Here is a 19,527-nt window from a genome sequence, read left to right as displayed (position 1 = left end):
TTCGATCAATGCATGATTTCAAATAATCATTTATTGGCAATAGCGTTGTGCATTAACCGTTTCGCCGGGCTTCAGGAGTTCATCGTACACAATACCGCACTGGTCTCACCAGACAAAAAGCACCACGTTTAAATTGTCTCACATGTTCTAATCGATGGAGCCTGTCCACCATATTTTTCTACCAGCAAACGATTGCTTCCCACAGCCTTTTACTTTTGATTAAATAAGAAAAGCAATGCGTGCCGCAAATGTTATTTTTCAGACACAAACGTCGACATGATCACTGGCCGATACAACACAGACGCTAGTGTTTGGTGGATTGAACTTGTGTGTGTTGGTAGGTTAATGTCAGACGAACAAACTGACGTATGTGTCTAATTCATACGCTGCGTACTGTTCGCTGGCGCCATCTCTTAGTGAAACCGGAAAAGACTTATGCATACACTTGGTGATTTAGGCCACGGCCGCTTCCCTCCCACTCCTAGCCCTTTCCTATCCCATCGTGGCCATAAAACCTATCTGTGTCGGTAATACGTAAAACAACTGTAAAAAAAAAAAAGGTGGTTAATTCTTCTGACTTGGGGACCGGGTGCTTGTGTTAGTCTCATTGTGCTCCTCGTCATATACACACAATGCTGTGTCGTTCATGCTTGGAAAACGGTCAACACTTCCACGTCGAATTAAAAGTTGACTTCCTCAGGATATTTTACTTTCGCCAATGGAGAAGAATCAGTGAGTGTTCGTGTAAATAAGTTTATTAATTTCAACTCGTGTACTATTGCGCAGTGCTTGTCTTAATCAGCTGCCAATGTAATTCTTAATAAAGTATTCAGTATAACAAACATTACAGAAAAAAAGTTATTCAAAGATTGAAAGTTGGAAAATCGCTTTATGTTTGTGAACAATTGTTTTTTAATGTATGTGTCTCTTTTACAGCTCGTTTTTTATTACAAAAGTGTGCTCACTTGTATAGTTACAGAAGGACCTATAGGAGGTCCACATCAAATCTCGGCATTAATAAGCGATTATTATGTAACAAGATTTTATTTTTTTGTTTATTTGTTTGTCAACAATAGGCCTATAGCATATACTTATGCTGTACGATTAAATATTACATACCGAGCTCGATAGCTGCAGTCGCTTAATTGCGGCCAGTGTCCAGTATTCGGGAGATAGTAGGTTCGAACCCCACTATCGGCAGCCCTGAAAATGGTTTTCCGTGGTTTCCCATTTTCACACCAGGCAAATGCTGGGGCTGTACCTTAATTAAGGCCACGGCCGCTTCCTTCCAACTCCTAGGCCTTTGCTATCCCATCGCCGCCATAAGACCTGTCTGTGTCGGTGCGACGTAAAGCCCCTAGCAAAAAAAAAAAAAAAAAAAAAACATATTGGGTTGGCGTCAGGAAGAGCATCCTGCTATAAAACTGGGACAAGTCCACATGTTCGCTCAGCCTCGACCCCGCCAAGGTATGGGAAAGAGAGGCGGAATAAAAAGAAATCTCTAAAACTAAAGCAGAAACGGCCAAATTTTTCACTCGTCTTGGTGGAAGATGAACCACCATGAGATAAATAGGTACATTTATATATTTTATAAAATTCAAATTTTAATTTTTGAACATGTAAGATATTCCGGTGGTATATCACCTATAACCCTTTCTGTTTGTAAATGTGACCATTTTGATTCATAATCAGTATGAATTCCACAAAATTTTATGCGAAGCATCCAATTACGTTATAAAATATATGGTCAGAATAGTTTGATCGTTTGTTTATTCAGTGACGAAGAAAGTGAATAATGCAAGTCAAACAAACAGTGTTGAGTTCATATGTTACGACGCCTAAAATGCAAATATCTACTTTAAAAACTAAGCTAACTTGGTATTTTTGCATGACAATTGGAAATGAGGCGAAGGAAAACGTGATCTATCAGCAGGAATTAAAACGCAAAAGTGAAAATCTTTTTTAGTGTGTAAGGCCCCTTCAATGTCTGAATATAAGCTAAACGAATAGCTTTACTCTAAAGGTAAGAAAGCCGGGCTGAGTGGCTCAGACGGTTAAGGCGCTGGCCTTCTAACCCCAACTTGGCAGGTTCGATTCTGGCTCAGTCCGGTGGTATTTGAAGGTGCTCAAATACGACAGCCCCGTGTCGGTAGATTTACTGGCACGTAAAAGAACTCCTGCGGGACTAAATTCCGGCACCTCGGCGTCTCCGAAGACCTTAAAAAGTAGTTAGTGGGACGTAAAGCAAATAACATTATTTTTAAAGGTAATAAAGATGATAATATGAGGATGAAATTGGAATTCCAGAGAAAAAATTGGGGCAAATATTCATTTATACGAAGAGGCGTAATGCATCAAGGGACATGTTCAAAAATTTGAAAACATTTGCTAAACCACTACGTAAACCACAGTCTTACTGGCTGATGCGAAACAGGAGTAAATTCACATTCCATTGGACACTTTGAAAGGAAGATTGTGGTTGGTTAACTCAGAGAAGTTTTATGGCGACGATCGGACACGGCAGAGCTAGGATTGGGGATGGAAAGATCGTGTCCTTATTTAAGGTACAGCCCCAGCAATTCTCAGTGTAAAAAATGGGAAACCACGGAAAACGATATACAGGACTGCTGACAGTGGGATTGGGACCGGAACCGTACAGTCAACTCGTTCGGTTGAGTGGCTAATTGTAAAATGATAGAGCGTGACCAGATTCGATCCTGTCTCAGTCGGCAGCCTCATGCCGAAACATAAAAGAACTCCAATGAGACAATAGCCTCAATAGTAGCTAGTGGGGCTTAGTCCAAGGTTTGATGGCTGAATGATAGTGATTAACTCAATACAAAACAATCGATTTCAAAATCAAGGAAAATACATATCAGACTGCGAAATGCTGGATGTTGCGCGACGAATTTTACAAGTCCCTCTCACAAAAGCAGCATGGCAGAGTTTGGCAACAGAACTGCCATACGACCATTTATACCCTCTTTGTTAATTCCCACGCCTTCAAGAAGACAAGAGGTCAAGTCCGTTCCGTACTTGCGGTGTGAGAGTCTGGTGGGGACAAGACAGCTACTGGTCGATACAACACATAGTCAGCCTGCTCCCAGCAATCTTGACCGATACATCTCCCGACAACACCCCACCCAAACCTAGCAGAATTACTGTCCAAGAAAGGACAATAAATATTCGTTCGTAAACTGTAAAGAAAGTTCAATTCCCGAACAAACTGGATACACTATTGTCTGCCCCAACCTAAATTATGTGGACAAGAGGTGTAAAATAAAAAGTATCCACTAACTCCCTTTATACTGCGATCAACCGATAGAACAGAGTCTGATATATGAATAGCAGTCACCTCATCACATAATCACTGAAAACTGCACACTTTCAATACACTGTGCAACAATCTTCTTATTGGAGGAGAATACAAGATGTCACACCTTGGACAGATTTTGTTGGTACAATGTAAACTTGTTTTTATCAAGAAACCCGAATAATTATATCGTAAACAATTGTATGCATGTACATTTATTTATTTATTTATTTATTTATTTATTTATTGACGACAGGTCTTCTTCTTCTTCTGTATAGTTGTACTAAGGCAGTATGGATGAAGTACTTAAATGTTTAGGTTGGCTATATACGAGTCCATTGGGTTACGTATGTCCAATAATAATAATAATAATAATAATAATAATAATAATAATAATAATAATAATAATAATAATAATAATAATAATAATAATAATAATAATAATTGATATGGGGCCCACCATCCGGTGTATATATTGAAATGTTTACCGAAACTTCATTCATTAATATATATTTAGGCATTTACAGTACAATATCTTTTAATAAGACATACATACAAGCATCTTCATTATAGATAGTCATGCCTTTGAGCGTTCAGTCTGCAAGTCTCTGTGAATTTACTAATCGCCGCCACAATCCTCTATACATTCCAAATTTATTTGCAGAAGACAGAACTAATAGAATCAGAGTAGGCGGAGCATTATCTGACCTTGTAATGATAAAAGGGAAGGGGGTCAGCAAGGCAGTATTCTTGGACTTCATGTTTCCAATCAATCAATCAATCAATCAATCAATCAATCAATCAATCAATCAATCAATCAATCAATCAATCAATCAATCAATCAATCAACACTAATCTGCATTTAGGGCAGTCGCCCAGGTGGCAGATTCCCTATCTGTTGTTTTCCTGGCCTTTTCTTAAATGATTGCAAAGAATCTGAAAATTTATTGAACAGCTCCCTTGGTAAATTATTCCAATCCCTAGCTCCCCTACCTATAAACGAATATTTGTTCCCAATTTGTCCTCTTGAATTCCAGCTTTATCTTCATATTGCGATCCTTTCTACTTTTAAAAACACCATTCAAACTTACAAACTTATTCGTCTACTAATGTCATTCCACGCCATCTCTCCGCTGACAGCTCGGAACATACCACTCAGTCGAGCAGCTCTTCTTTCTCCCATGTCTTCTCAGCCCAAACTTGGAAATATTTTCGTAACACTACTCTTTTGTAGGACATCACCCAAAGCAAATCGAGCTGCTTTTCTTATGTAGACACATCACGAAAGGTTTTGCATCACCCGTGTTTCTGTTAAGTGTGCTGCTATCTTGATCAGTCCTATGCACAGGAAAGACGATCCTTACGATGCTTGTAACGATACTCACAACTGCACGCACCCCAATCCACGGTGAGAACGCCACACTCAAATGGGAGGCTGTACAATATTGTTGTAGCACTAGCATTGTGAGCGTCTTGGACGCCATGACGTGCTACGTCGACATATGAACGTCTACGCATAATCACAATATGTCGAAAAGGAAGGTCAACAAGGGCAGCTGCTCGACGTGTGGGCCGTAATCAAAGTGGAAGCGGTACAGCTGTTGATGACTCGCCTCACACAAGCCGTCCACTGCTGTCGATGACCCTTACCTTCGAATTTCATCTCAGAGGAACCCAGAACGCAATGTCAAGATGCTGAATTATGATCTTTGTGCAGCCACAGGTCACATGTTCCAACTCAAACTGTGGGAAACAGGTTTTACGAGGCACAACTTGACTCTCGACGCCCAGCTCTCAGAACTAGACGTCATGGGGCGCGGTACAGATAGACTCAAGAATTAGCATAAGGTCCTTTTCATCGATGAATGTCTCATAGCTCTTCTTCCTAATGATCGTCGCAACGTGTCTGGAGACAGGTCAGACACACTATCTAGCAAATGCAGTCAGGTGGTGCCCCCTGATGTTTTAGAGTGGCATTATGTGGGACCACTGTATGCCACTTCTGTACGATACAGGGACGACACCCACCGACCCACAGACACCTACTGCCAGGAGAATGAGTTTTAATGGACGATAATACACGCATTCATCGTGCGGTTCTCGTTAATGACTCCCTCGAGACCAAGTCTTTTTCTTAATAAGTAAAGGAAATAATTAGCTCATAATATGGTTTGCACAATTCAAAAAAATCTCATAATCCCTAGTGGAATGGAATAAAAATGTAATGTTTTCTTCACGATGTGGGGGGGGAGGGGAACTGCTTCCCCTCCCTGATCGCCACCACTGAGGAATAAGATTAGTAGACGGGGAAAAAAAAATGAATGGCATTAAAGTAGGAAATATAAAGTTGGAACTCAAAAGGAGAAATTGGAATAAATATTCGTTTATAGGAAGACAAACAATTGATAGGGAATCTGTCAACTGGGCGACAGCAGCAAATGCAGATCAATGAATGAAATATTAACCGAATCATCGTTCATCAACATGTCCTGTTCCTGGGCTGAATGGTCAGAGTAGTGGTACTCCGTTCAGGAAGCCCCGGCTTCGACTACCGACCGGGTCGTGGATTTTAGCCGCGTCTGGTTAATTCACCTAGCTCGGGATCTGGGTGTTCGTGTTCGCTTTAATACAATATTCATTTACGTGCAACACATCCCACCACAGAAACACGCACATGTGAATACATCACTGCAAATAGAGTTGGCGTAAAACTGCGCTTAATCCACCCACAAGTGACTGGAAAGTAGGTCAGAAATAAGAAGAACAACTAGGAGGAGGAGTAGACTCGTCGTAGCTCATACTATAGGCCAGGGCCTCTCAAACGTCCAAATCTCACGCGTGCAAAACGAGGCGTAAAAGTTCTGTGCACCGTGCTAGGTTCGGACCAGCGTTTTGTCTCGGGGCGACTCGGCTAAGCTCGGCTCGGGAACGAGAGAGTCTGGCGTAGGGAAAGAGACAGACAGCGCTGTTGCTCAAAATCGAGGAGTGGGGGTCTGCACTCTGGTCAACCTAGCGAAGTCGCCTTATGCACACCGCCCAGCGCGCACGCACTCTGAGAGGCCCTGCTATAGGTACATACGCAATATGACCTCAACTGGGGAAGAATTAAGTACTTACAACGAAGTGCGGCGACATAGGCATCATGGCCTGGGGGGAGAGGATCACGTGACGCAAGGTGCCACTCTCGTCCACGATTTGCTGAACGACGTGGCCCGGAGGAACTTGCACTGGCATGGCGATTGGAGGCGTCGAGTTGGTCGACACCATGGGCACCGTCACCGGACCTGAAAATAAAAGAGAACAATTAATGTAAACAAGTGGATAACTTGCGGGAGTGTGATACCGTGGTTAGTGGTGGTATACATGTCTAATCACCACATGTTCTTCATTTTTCAAGGTAGTTTGTAAATTTATTACTTAAAATTAGTTTCAACACACTGAAGAACCTAACAGTTAAACCAAACGTTTATTTTTATATAAAAAGGTCACATGGATTTTCTTTGTACCTGTAATGATTGTTACATACCGTAAACTTCATAATGATTGTCCAGAAAATTCGGCGTTTATACGTTAAAGTACGCGTTCCAGTGCACCAGCCAGCCGAGCGCTGTTCGGCTGGGTATTTGGCTGGTTCATGGTAGATTCCTGCTAATTCAGACTGGACACCAGAATATGTAAGGTTGCAGGTTAAAAATCACACATCAACGAAGGATACAACGAGAAGTCAGTGACACCGCCAACTATCGACCCCTACTCCAATAAATACACATTTTGATATTTAAAATCAGCCTTGTCAATACTTAAGAGTTATTTCATTATTTATTTTCACCTAATATACCGTACATGTTTCAAGGACCTTACTGTCCTCTTCCTCAGCGGTTTTCCTCACACTGCCAAATATCTCCTGGACCTATTCACTTATTAAAAACACTAATTCTTAACAAATCTTCTTGTAACATTTAGCGCATATTTAGTTCTAACATCTCTTAGTTAATATGTGTCATAAATAAAATATCTTACGAGAAGACCCAATACATGGAACGACAGAACAACAATGTGCACAGTATGCATAATGTATATGGATCCGTAAAAAGAGTCGAAAAATTTAAATATTTAGGGGAATGCTTACAAATAGGAGGATCAAACAAGGCGTCTAATATAGAACGAACGTAAAAAACTCCAGAAAGCATACAACCTCATATGGTCACATTATAATAAGAAAAGCATATCAAGACAGGCCAAACTTAGACACTACAAAACAGTCGTATTACAAGAAGCATTGTATGCGCCAGAAACGACAACAATTGGAGCATCAGGCATCATGGAGACAGAAAAAAAAAAAAAGAACGTAAAATTCTCAGAAAAATATTTGGACCAATACATATGACATATGGATGAAACGACCTACCGAAGAGCTGTACCACGACAGTGACAGACTCACAGACATGATCAGGAAACGCAGACTAACTTTCTATGGGCACACACAGAGAATGGACAACAAGAGACATACAAAGAAAATCTTTGATGTAGTAAACAGTTCAAGCAAGAAAACAAATTGGTATCATGAAATAGAGGAAGACTTAAGGCAGGTGGGGATCAACGGGCAAATGATAGGAGATAGAAAAGAATTCAGAAACAAAATTTATAGTAAATGAGAAGAATAAGAAGAAGACAGGAACATTGTGGACAGAACAAAGGAAACAGGAGCACAGCCAAAGGATGATGAGATTTTGGGAAGAGAAGAGGAAGAAGGGAAAGAAGTGAAAATTGTGTCATTATGAGATATTCGAGTTCAAACACTGTCCATAAGGGCAAAAATGATATGTATGAATGAATGAATGAATGAATGAATGTCATAGATATCCAGTGTAAATTTACTGGAGTAGAGAATGTAGTCAGTACCGCAATGGTTCGAGCGGCTCTGTAGTTCTACCTAACAATGGTTTGTGGTTACGCGCCACATGGCAGTCCGTGTGTTACTTCTGACCAAGTACGCACAGTACGTATGTATGTTGAATACTCAGCTTAAGGGCTGGTTTGACCCTCAACACCTCTGCCATCAGCTCTCATAGATGCCATAAGCGTAACTGAAGAGATATATTAGGAAAATGAGCGTGGTAGTTTCCCGTTGATTTTCTCGTCAAGCTAGAAGTTCCTATTACGTACTAGTCTGCCAAGCCCACTGAAATGCACGAATCAATCTAATGTATTAGCGATATTTGAACACAGGGACTCGCTGGATAAGAAATGACATTATGGCATCGCCCATACCTCAGTCACTTTCATACTCTGATAGCCAACGATGAGATTGAGACATGTTAACGAAAGTAACAAATTTGTTCAAGAGGCAAAGTATACTGTGCTTAGTACGTTTCACAACCAAAGGCATTTTGATCAAATAGGACCTCTAAAAAAAGGCATTGTACGTCAAAATAAGGAAGTTGTGTGTGTTATCATGAACAATGGGTCTTGATAGCGGAAGAAAAGTATCCACCATCCCTCAAAAGAAAAAAAACACTTACGATAAAGAGTTCCGTAGATGGAGGCGCATAACATCCAACTCATTAAATCATTCATTCATTCATTCATTCATTCATTCATTCATTCGCACAATCATACCGTTCATTCATAATGTCTATTGTAAGCTAAGGATAACATTGTTCAGACTAGTGACAAATAAATACTTGCACTAACATGTTGTCGATAGTAAATAACAATGTTTAGGACAAAAATTAAAATCTTGGACACTACCATTTAGAGATCGGGTGTAATTAGTGTCCGCCTCTGTGGTGTAGTGGTTAGCGTGATTAGCTGTCACCCCCGGAGGTCCGGATTCGCTTCCCGGCTCTGCCACATTTAAAAAGTAATACGAGGGCTGGAACGGGAGGTCAACTGAGTAGAGGTGAGTTCGATTCCCACCTCAGCCATCCTCGAAGTGGTTTTCTGTGGTTTTCCACTTCTCCTCCAGACAAATGCGGGTATGGTACCTAACTTAAGGCCACGGCCGCTTCCTTCCCTCTTACTTCTCTATCCCTTCCAATCTTCCCATCCCCCCAAGGCCCCCATTCAGCATAGCAGGTGAGGCCGCCTAGGCGAGGTACTGGTTATCCTCCCCAATTGTATCACCCGACCCAAAGCCTCACGCTCCAGGACACTGCCCTTGAGGCGGTAGAGGTGGGATCCCTCGCTGAGTCCGAGGGAAAACCAACCCTGGAGGGTAAACAGATTAAGAAAGAAAGGAAGAAAGAAAGAAAGAAAGTAAAAAGCGTAACTGGTGAGTTGGCGTAATTGTAATATTTAAGGTAGTTTAATTGTAACAAAACCATGCATCGATCAAATAATTTGGATTGCAATAAATTATTGCCCTCTCCCCAGTTCCTGGTAGGGGATGGAAGTATTATATTCTATTCTAATTACGATAAATATCAGAGAGTAGAGCCTTATTCCGAGATAAGCCGCTCAACAACTGCCTACACAATAAACAGACCGAAAAGTCACCTTAGAATATCCGGCCAGTTAGGTGCGATATCACCTGACACAAATAGTGGAGCAATCCTTTGCCCGATCATCCATGAAGAGTAAACAACTCGACGGCTCTCTTGACAGAGAAATGAACCGATCGCGTGAACTCGCATGGAAATGCGCAATTTAACGTGAAAATGAGAAACGTGATGGAAGGACTCGCAGGTTCCAACAATTAATTTTCCCATGACAAACGATGATACGCATTTAGATTAATTTCTCTAACACATACGCACATGATGTGTTTCTCTTCTCGCAAAAATTACCCCGCCCCCCCTCCATCCAACTATATTCAGAATATAAAATAGAAAATTGCAATCAACATTGCTTCAACTGGACAAAAGTTGAATAAATTATTCTTATTACTTTTTTCATGGGGCCTCTAAATAGTAGTTCCTAATTAACGACGACCTCGAAGATCTTTTGCTACCATGTTTTTCCTTCATTCCCACCTAGATATACCTGCTTCCTTCACAACGCTGCAGGTTGTTCTTATTGGATCTTCTTGGATTTTTTTCTCTCTCTCTCTCTTCACCTGGTAGTCCTAGAGTGGAGAGTCTGATTCTACCTAGCGCCTCACATTGGAAAAGTATATGTTCAGCTTATTCCTCTGCTTCATTACATTTCCTACATATGCTGTCTCTTATTACTCCAATTCTATGTTGGTGTTTTCTCAGATGGCAGTGTCCTGTCAACAGTCCTACTACCCATCTTATATTTTCTCTGCTGAGTTCCAAGAGTTCTTTAGTATGCTTCTTGTTTGGTCCTTTTATCAGTTTCTTTGCAAGCCTGCATCCTGGAGTATTTTTCCAGTTTTCCATTTGTTTCTTTTGTACCCATTTTCCTATATAGTATCGGGCTTGTCCATAGGAAATCCCGCATACAGGTTCTGAGCCTACAAAATGTGTTTATGCCCCTTTCCTGGCCAGTTTATATGCCTTTTCATTTTCTTGTATGCCTGCATGCCCTGGTACTCATATTATTTTGACAATGTTGTACTTTGAGAGCTTCAGGAGAAGTGAGTGGCAATACCAGGCAATTCTGGATATTATCCGGATTGCCTACAGTGCCTTAATGGCCGCTTGGCTGTCCGTAAAAATTAAAATGTTGTTATTCCTATAACTTAGGCTTTATTTACTTTCATTTTTATTATTCACTTTTTCAGTTAAGGGCATAACACAGATGAACACATTAAAACTGCAAACACACAGCTACAAACTTACCATAAGAGCGTATCGAAGAAGTCAATATTAAAATTGAATTAAAACCCAGTAACTTTTCCCATTTATTTGTTCTAGTATACATTTGAAACAGGTAGGCTATTACATTTCCTTTTGTAATACAAATTTACTTGCATTTGCTAATATTAATATCTGGCCCTATTTCATGGAAATTTTGAATAAGTTGATTAAATAGAATTAAAACAAAATTCTCATCTTTTTCAATGAAAAGAACAGTATATCACTGACGAGACCCATTACGGTTATTTCATCATTAGTTGAATTGATTTAAATCCATATTGAGTAGCCAGAGAATGTTCGCTAAGTTCATTTAGAATGCAGTCAGTGGGTAGAGCGGTGATGTTTATCACATTTAATAACTGAAATTGTACTAATCATACGTCAATAACATAAATAAGTTAACGTAAAGCTGACAAGAAAATATATGATATTTCGCAGTGTTTCTCTTAATAAGAAATTACTGACGGTAAAGGAAATCAAAGCGGAATCTGGAAAGGGAAACACAAACCAAGAAGAGGAAATTAAAACTCTTGGATTTGCCGATGATAATTGGAGAACGAGTACAAAGAAAATAAGACAAACCCAAACCAAAAGCGACGGAGTGTAGCCGAACGAAGTCAGGTGATGAAGGAAATAGTAGACTAGGAAATGAAGTCTTAAAGGAAGTAGATGAATATTGTTACTAGAATAATTAACGATGGCAGAAGTAGGGAAGACGTGCCATGCAGACTAGCACAAACAAGGAACGCCATTCTTTAAAAAAAAAAAAAAAAATTGCTTACTTCGAAGATTGATATAATAATTAGATGTTTTTTAAGACTTTCGTCTGGTGTGTGGTTCTGTATGGAAGTGAACCATAAACAATAACTACCTCAGAAAGAATAGAAGCTTTTGAAAGGTGGTGCAGCGGAAGAATCCTGAAGGTGAGATGGGCAGATCGAATCACGGATTAACAGTTACTGAATCATATTGGTGAGCGGAGAACAACGAGAAGAAGAGATAGGACTTCTTCAATTAGTTTTTGAGGCAAGAACGGTAGGGTTAGACAAAGACAAACAAATCAGCGTAGATGAAGGATGTGGTATTTACATAGAAATTAAAAGGTTAGCACAGGATAGGGTGGCGTGGAGAGCTGTATCAAACCAGTCTATGACTGATGGCCCGACAGCCATCCAGCAATCACAATTAAAGAAAATTTGAGTTTTATCCAGAGTCAGGTAACAGTAAATATAAATATTTAGTAATAAATAGACCATGTAAAAATTCAACAAACAAGAAACTAATTTATCCTGTATTCTGATTTCAGTTATTTTGTTTCGATTATTTTGACTCCACAATTCTTTGAATATTTGGCTTTATATTGATTTAAACGCAGCCATGCGACCTTCTTTTCCCAGCTTTCACAGCGTTGTGCAGGTTAAAGACCAGCCACGGTAGAACAGTCTGTTTGCGATGCCTGCTCTGATTTAACTACTATCATTCGAAACAGGTATCTGAGATGGTTTGGACATATTCTTCCAAATTATGACCTACTACACCAAGGCTTCATTGGACAGGCAGGTCAGAAGAGACTAATTCCCTTCTTTACAAGCAAGTACCGGAGTATACCACCACTTCCTAACATGTAAGAAACTTCCAGTACCTTTCTCGCTTTTCTATTCTCCTACACGGAGGTAAAATTAACCCTCCCTAACTCTTTCCCACCGTACTCACTTTGATCGGCGTATCAACCATGGGATTACCTTTTAGTTCCCTCATTTACTCCATGCTTTAAGGCCTTTCATTCAGAGGGATTGGGTGTTTGTGTTTGTCCCAATATTTTCCTCATCATATTCACACAACACACTATGGTGATCGCATCCCTACATCAGGCCGGAAAACAGGGCACCAAAGTTCGCACCCGCCACCTCACATCTGTAGGAAACAAGCACTGAGTACCGGTGAGTACAGCTCCAACTAAAATCCTACTTCGCTGTAAAGGATCTTCAGGATGTCAGTCGAGAAGAGGAACACTTGTGGGTGAGGCTACGACATATTTATATTTTAAATATCTATGGCTGTAAATTGTTCCTCGCATACATACTCTCCTTGTTCATGAATGATTCCTGGAATGTCCTTGGAACCTGTTTCTCCCCTTAACGTACCTATACATACCCTTCCATGTATGACTGCCATTTATGCTTGCCATCATGTTATCTTTGCAATATTCAATCTGTAAACATGTCTAATATAATCAGGAAGAATGCTTTCAAAAAAGCACGCATGTCGAACTTACTGGTCTTTAATTTTCAGCTTTATGTCTATCACCCTTTCCTTCATACACAGGGCTACTATAGCAACTCTCCATTCATTTGATATAGCTCCTTTTTGCAAACAATAGTCAAATAAGTACTTCAGATATGGTACTATATCCCAACCCATTGTCATTAGTATATCCCCAAAAATATTATCAATTCCAGCTGCTTTTCTAGTTTTTAACTTTTGTATCTTATTGTAAGTGTTATCATAGGTAAATTTCAATACTTCATTAGTATTAGTCACCTCTCCTAACTGGACATTATCTCTAAAATAAATAAATAAATAAATAAATAAATAAATAAATAAATAAATAAATAAATAAATAAATAAATAAATAAATAAATAAATAAATTTTACATACTGCTGACTGTATACTTTGGCGCCCTCTGGGGCAAATATTCGTTTATAAATAGGGAGTTAGGGAATGGAATAATTAACCAAGGGAGATGTTCAACAAATCATTTAAGAAAAGGCTATGAGAACAACAGATAGGGAATCTGCCCCCTGAGTGACTGCCCTAAATGCAGATCAATGTTCATTGATTGTAAACATTGTAAATAGAAGATCCAGAGGCAGAGCACTGAAGTGTAAAGCCTGTACGTGGCAGGTAGTGTCTACCGATACACAAAAAGATGATTTCCCACACTTATACCCAGATCCTAAACTCTCTCTTCCAGACCACGAACTCGTGACTCTATTGGTATTAACTGTTACTTCATATCTGGCTGAGAGAGAGTGCATCGGCGAGGAAGGGACTTAATGTACTTTCTTGATTAGATTTCTCCAAGTAACATATCACCTGTTTAACGCATCACATTAGCATAACTACAATCACATCGGCTCCAAGTTTCACAGCCGTCTTATCGCATCCCTGCAGGTGTTAACACTACACCTCCTAAAATTACTCTGACGCTTGAACAAAAGCCGTGTACATCCTACAACAAAGAGAAGATTCTTCATGCTGTTCATAAGATGAATGAGAGGGGGCGGGGAGGGAATTATTTCCTTTTCCATATTCTAAAATTCAAAAATTCAATGAATGACAATTCAAAATACGACGATCAAGAACCTAACTATAATATGGACAGAAAAGAAAACTAATGCACTTCTCTCCAAGGAAACCGACTGCGCGGTACGGGTCACATACCTGTGAGCTTGTATTCGGTAGATCGTGGGTTCGAACCCCACTGTCGACAACCCTGAAGTCCGTGGTTTCCCATCTTCACACCAGACAAATGCTAGGGGAATGTAACAAAGGTTTTCCAGTCTGTCAAACACACAGCAAATACAATGTAAATTAAAACACTATAAACATATCTGTAAAACACACACTAACATACAAAGAATGACATGTTTCGTTCTACAAGAACATCCTCAGATTCTATCAAATCACTTAAAAACAAGCTAAGTGATTTGATAGAATCTGAGGATGTTCTTGCAGAACGAAACATGTCATTCTTTGTATGTTAGTGTGTGTTTTACAGATATGTTTATAGTGTTTTAATTTACATTGTATTTTCTGTGTGTTTGACAGACTGGAAAACCTTTGTTACATTTAACTAAGTCAACACTGGAAAACATGGCTTCATTTTTAACAAATGCTAGAGGTGTACCTTAATTAAGGCCACGACCGCTTCCTTCCCACTCCTAGCCCTCTCCTATCTCATCACCATAAGACCGATCTGTAACGATGCAACGTAAAGTAAATCGTAAGAAAAGAAAATGATTTTCCGTAATGGGTTGTGTCTTAATTCAGACCCAGTCCCAACCTTTTCCATCCTTAAGCAGCAGCTTAGTGCTGGTGAACTATCCGTGAAAAAAAGTGCGCCGCAGAACTCTAGCGGGAGGAGACCAACATATCCGGTAGAGGGAAGCAATGCTTAACAGAACATGGCGAGCCTTCCTATTACCGCGTGGCATCCGGTTCGAGGTTTAACTGGATCTGAGGACTGCCTCGAGGTCCACTCAGCATCCGTCAAAACAACTCTGACGGTGATATTGCGGCCGCAGCCTAGAGAGCCAACCCCTGTTCACGCAGTCGCTTGGTAGGCCAAAGCCTGTCTGGGCTGCAGCACCATGGGAGTTGATTTGGATCGTATTCAAATTTGGACAGAAGCAACCTAATAAGTACCTCAGCTAGACTACGCACCCTGAACCACACTTTGCTATCAGAAGAGTGGACAACTGCTTCCCCAACATTTAGACAACATGTGGATTACCTGTGCAAGTGGTTACCATGCCCAATGTGGCTTAACTATGGCGATCTCTCAGGATCCGGTGTTTAAATATGACTACGCCGATGCCTGACCTTTGTTTAAGACTGTAATGTTTTTCAAACAAGTCTGTGGCATGGCTCATGAATGTATTTATTTATTTATGTATTTATTTATCTCTTTGAAATAAGACAGGCAGTAGGCCCAATACAGTACCTTCTTACGAGCGAGTTGGCCGTGCGGTTAGGGTCTCACAAATGTGAGGTAGCATTCGGGAGATAGTGGGTTCGAATGGCATTGCCGTCAGCCCTGAAGATGGTTTTTCGTGGTTTCCCATTTTCATACCAGGTAAATACTGGGTCTGTACCTTAATTATGACCACGGCCGGTACCTTCTCACTCGTATTCCATCGTCGCCATAAGACAGTGCGACGTAAAGCCAATCGTAAATAATAATAATAATAATAATAATAATAATAATAATAATAATAATAATAATAATAATAATACCAGAAGGTAGGAAAACTAAAACAGCTCACAGATATCCTATCAGAACAGCAAATTTTGATTGCAGCAATTCAGGAAACGAGATTTAGAGATGAGCAGGCCTTTGAATCTGAAGGTTACAGGATCTTCAAGGGTAAACCTGGTAAACGTGTCATACAAACTGTCCCCCACCTTGGCACAGCATTTGTAGTCAACAAAATGATTCTGGACTCAATAACAAATTTCACCTCTGTGAATAGCAGAGTCTCGACTTTGTCCTTTCGAAGCACAAACAAAATGTATACTATTGTGAACGTTCATGCGCCGATCAACCAAGCGAACAAGAGAGACCCAGAGGGAACTGATAGATTCTGGGAAGAACTTGGAGATTTTATCCAAGATTCCAGACAAACATACCATAATCGTGCTTGGAGATTTCAATGCCCAGGTAGGCAAAGAGAGAAAGTTCCGAAACATCGTTGGAAACTATCCTGCTCACCAGAGAACAAATCGTAATGGAGAAAGGCTAATAGAGCTGTGTAAGGCATTTAACCTCGTAATGAAGTCTACTGTTTTTAAACACCTGCCCAAGAAACAGAAGACCTGGAAATCCCCAAATCACCACCTTGGTGAATTCCAGATTGATCATGTCGCGATCGCACGGAAAGCTCAAAGAGAAATTCAGAAAGTTAAAGTTCTAAGACAAGCAAAACTGGACTCAGATCACTATCTATCCAAGATAAAAATCAAACTGCTCCCGAGAAACACAAGGAGAGTTCGAGCCAAAAGGATTGAAAGATTTGATAGAGAAAAACTAGGATCTAACCATGAGTTCACTCAGAAACTACAATCGGTGGATGCAGAGAACTGGGAACAACTGCGCGAGGCCCTGGTCAAAACAGCTAAAGAGACGGTTCAGCTTACTAAGCCCAGGAAGCATGCTTGGTGGAACAGTGAATGCGATGCAGCGATAAGGCAAAGACAGTTTGCCTGGCAGAAATGGAACTCGCTAAAGAACCAAGTCAACTGGACAAACTTCTTAAATGAGAGAAAGTGTGCAGCAAAAACCATCCGCAGCGTTAAACGTACATTTGATAAACACCAGCTGGCTCAAATTGAGGAGGATTTCAAGAACAATACACGCGACTTTTATAAAACATTTAAAAGCAACTTGAGGAAATACGACCCACCGAGCCTACAGTTCAGAGATTCCAATGGAAACCTAGCCCATAACGACAAGCAAAACTGCCGGATCCTTGCAAAATACTTTGAATCCCTTCTTAACTGCGAGGCCCCAAAGTCCAGATTCACATTTGAAGATAAAACAACAGTTCACCGGGATTCAGCTCCACCTACGAAAGAGGAAGTCAGACAGATTATCCAATCCTTGAAGAATAATAAAGCGCCGGGTGAAGATTCGATAATAGCTGAGTTGTGGAAGTTTGCTAGTGACAATGCAGTGGAGAAATTAACGGACATCATACATGAAATCTGGAATACTGAAAGACTTCCAAGTGACTGGACATCTGCCCTAATCCACCCACTTCATAAGAACGGCGACAAGTCGGATGTCAACAACTATCGCGGCATCTCTTTCCTACTTATAACCTACAAAATTCTCTCGAAAGCTCTTCAAATCAGGGCAGAAGAACAGCTAGATCCAGAGCTGGGTGATTACCAAGGAGGTTTCAGTAAAGGACGGTCATGTGTGGAGCAGATTATGAATCTGAAATCTGTCCTTTCATATGTTAAACTAAGGAAGCCTTTTGTAGCAACGTTCATCGACTTTAAGAAGGCCTATGATTCAATTGATAGAACTACCCTACTTCAGATCTTAAAGGAATTTGGCTTGGACGGTAAAACAAGAGTGATCATCCAACAGACTCTCACCAACACCATCTCAAAAGTGAAGTTTAGAGGAGAGATTTCAGAGGCCTTTGAAATACGGACAGGAGTTAGGCAAGGAGATGGTCTCTCACCTCTGTTGTTCAACTGTGTTCTTGTGAAAGTGATCCGTGAATGGTGCAGAGAAATGAGTTATGAAGGAGTCGAAAGCGGAGTCAGACTAGGCCACAAGAACAAGAACCTTTCAATTGACTGTCAAGCATTTGCAGACGATCTCGCGGTTTTCGCTGATTCCTTGGATGTGGCCACGAAGCAGATCAACCAGCTTCAAACACAAGCTGCAAAGGCGGGCCTCCAAATCTCCTTTGAGAAAACGAAATTCATTACAAACATCAAACTGGCGCCAAGCGAGCTAGAAGGGACACACGGAAAAGTCAAGCGAGTTGAAAAATTTAAGTATCTTGGTGAATGGATAGAACCTAACTTGTCCGAAAAAGAAGCCTTTTCTTCACGCATGAATAAAATGGAAATGGCTTACAATCTGACAAAAAATGTCTATAACAAAAGATCTATATCTCTGAATGCAAAAATCAAACACTATTGCACTGTTATCCGGGCAGAGGCTCTATATGCAGCGGAATGTCTCGCCATGAACAAAAAAGGCATGATGGAGAAATTAGAGGCCAAGGAAAGAAAGATTTTGAGAAAAATCTTAGGTCCAGTCAAAGACAACGGCGAGTTTAGGAGACGGCACAACCAGGAGTTGTACTCGCTTGTGGAGAAAATAACTGATGTGATGCGAAAAAGGAGGATTACTTTTTATGAACACATGGCCCGAATGAATTCAACACGGTTAACCAACCGCATTTTCACTTTCCTCCAAGAGAAAAAGGCAAAGGGGGCATGGTTCAGTGAGGTACAGAAAGATCTGCAGGAGATGGGATCTCATTTGAAGATATCCAGGAGCGTGTCCCACTTAAGAAGAAACTCCAAGAACATCAGAGTTTCCTACCAAAGCCGAAGATGAAAACTGGAAAGGCATGGACGGATGAACGAAAGGAGCAACACCGTATACGAATGAAGGAGTACTGGACCAACATTAAAGCTCAAGGGAAACAGTTGAAATGACGTGGTCCTTAGTTGGCCGAAACGAAACAATAATAATAATAATAATAATAATAATAATAATAATAATAATAATAATAATAATAATAATAATAATAATAATAATAATATATACTGCAAACGAAAATCGATAGAACATAGAAGTTTTCTTATAAAACACCATGGCACGTGGTAGTGGCGTCTTATTAATTCTTCTGGCCCGGGGACTGGGTGTTTGTGTTTGTCTCAACACTTTCCATTTAATATTTAGACAACACACTACACTGCCAACCACCACGGAAACACGCAATAGTAATTACATCCATCCATATAGGACTGGCGTCAGGAAGGACATCCGTCCGTAAAACAGGGCCAAATCCACATGTGCTACACAGTTCGCACCCACGATCCCAAAGACGTGGGAAAATGGGTGGAATAATAATAATAATAATAATAATAATAATAATAATAATAATAATAGTAATAATAATAATAATAAATAATGC

The 19,527-nt window shown here is 40.3% G+C and overlaps 1 protein-coding gene across 2 annotated transcripts in view; it reads right to left on the bottom strand.

The window, feature by feature from the left end:
* LOC136877620 (fibronectin type-III domain-containing protein 3a) overlaps window positions 1-19,527 on the bottom strand; it is a 384,749-nt gene that overhangs the window by 144,852 nt on the left and 220,370 nt on the right. For both annotated transcript variants that reach the window (XM_067151798.2, XM_067151799.2), the window contains one exon: window positions 6,431-6,597. In XM_067151798.2, the coding sequence (XP_067007899.1) occupies window positions 6,431-6,597 (167 nt within the window). The remainder of the gene's footprint in view (window positions 1-6,430; window positions 6,598-19,527) is intronic.

This window comes from Anabrus simplex, chromosome 7 (assembly GCF_040414725.1).
Source record: "Anabrus simplex isolate iqAnaSimp1 chromosome 7, ASM4041472v1, whole genome shotgun sequence".
Taxonomy (NCBI): Eukaryota; Metazoa; Arthropoda; class Insecta; order Orthoptera; family Tettigoniidae; genus Anabrus; species Anabrus simplex.
This window is presented reverse-complemented; position numbering and strand designations above follow the sequence as displayed.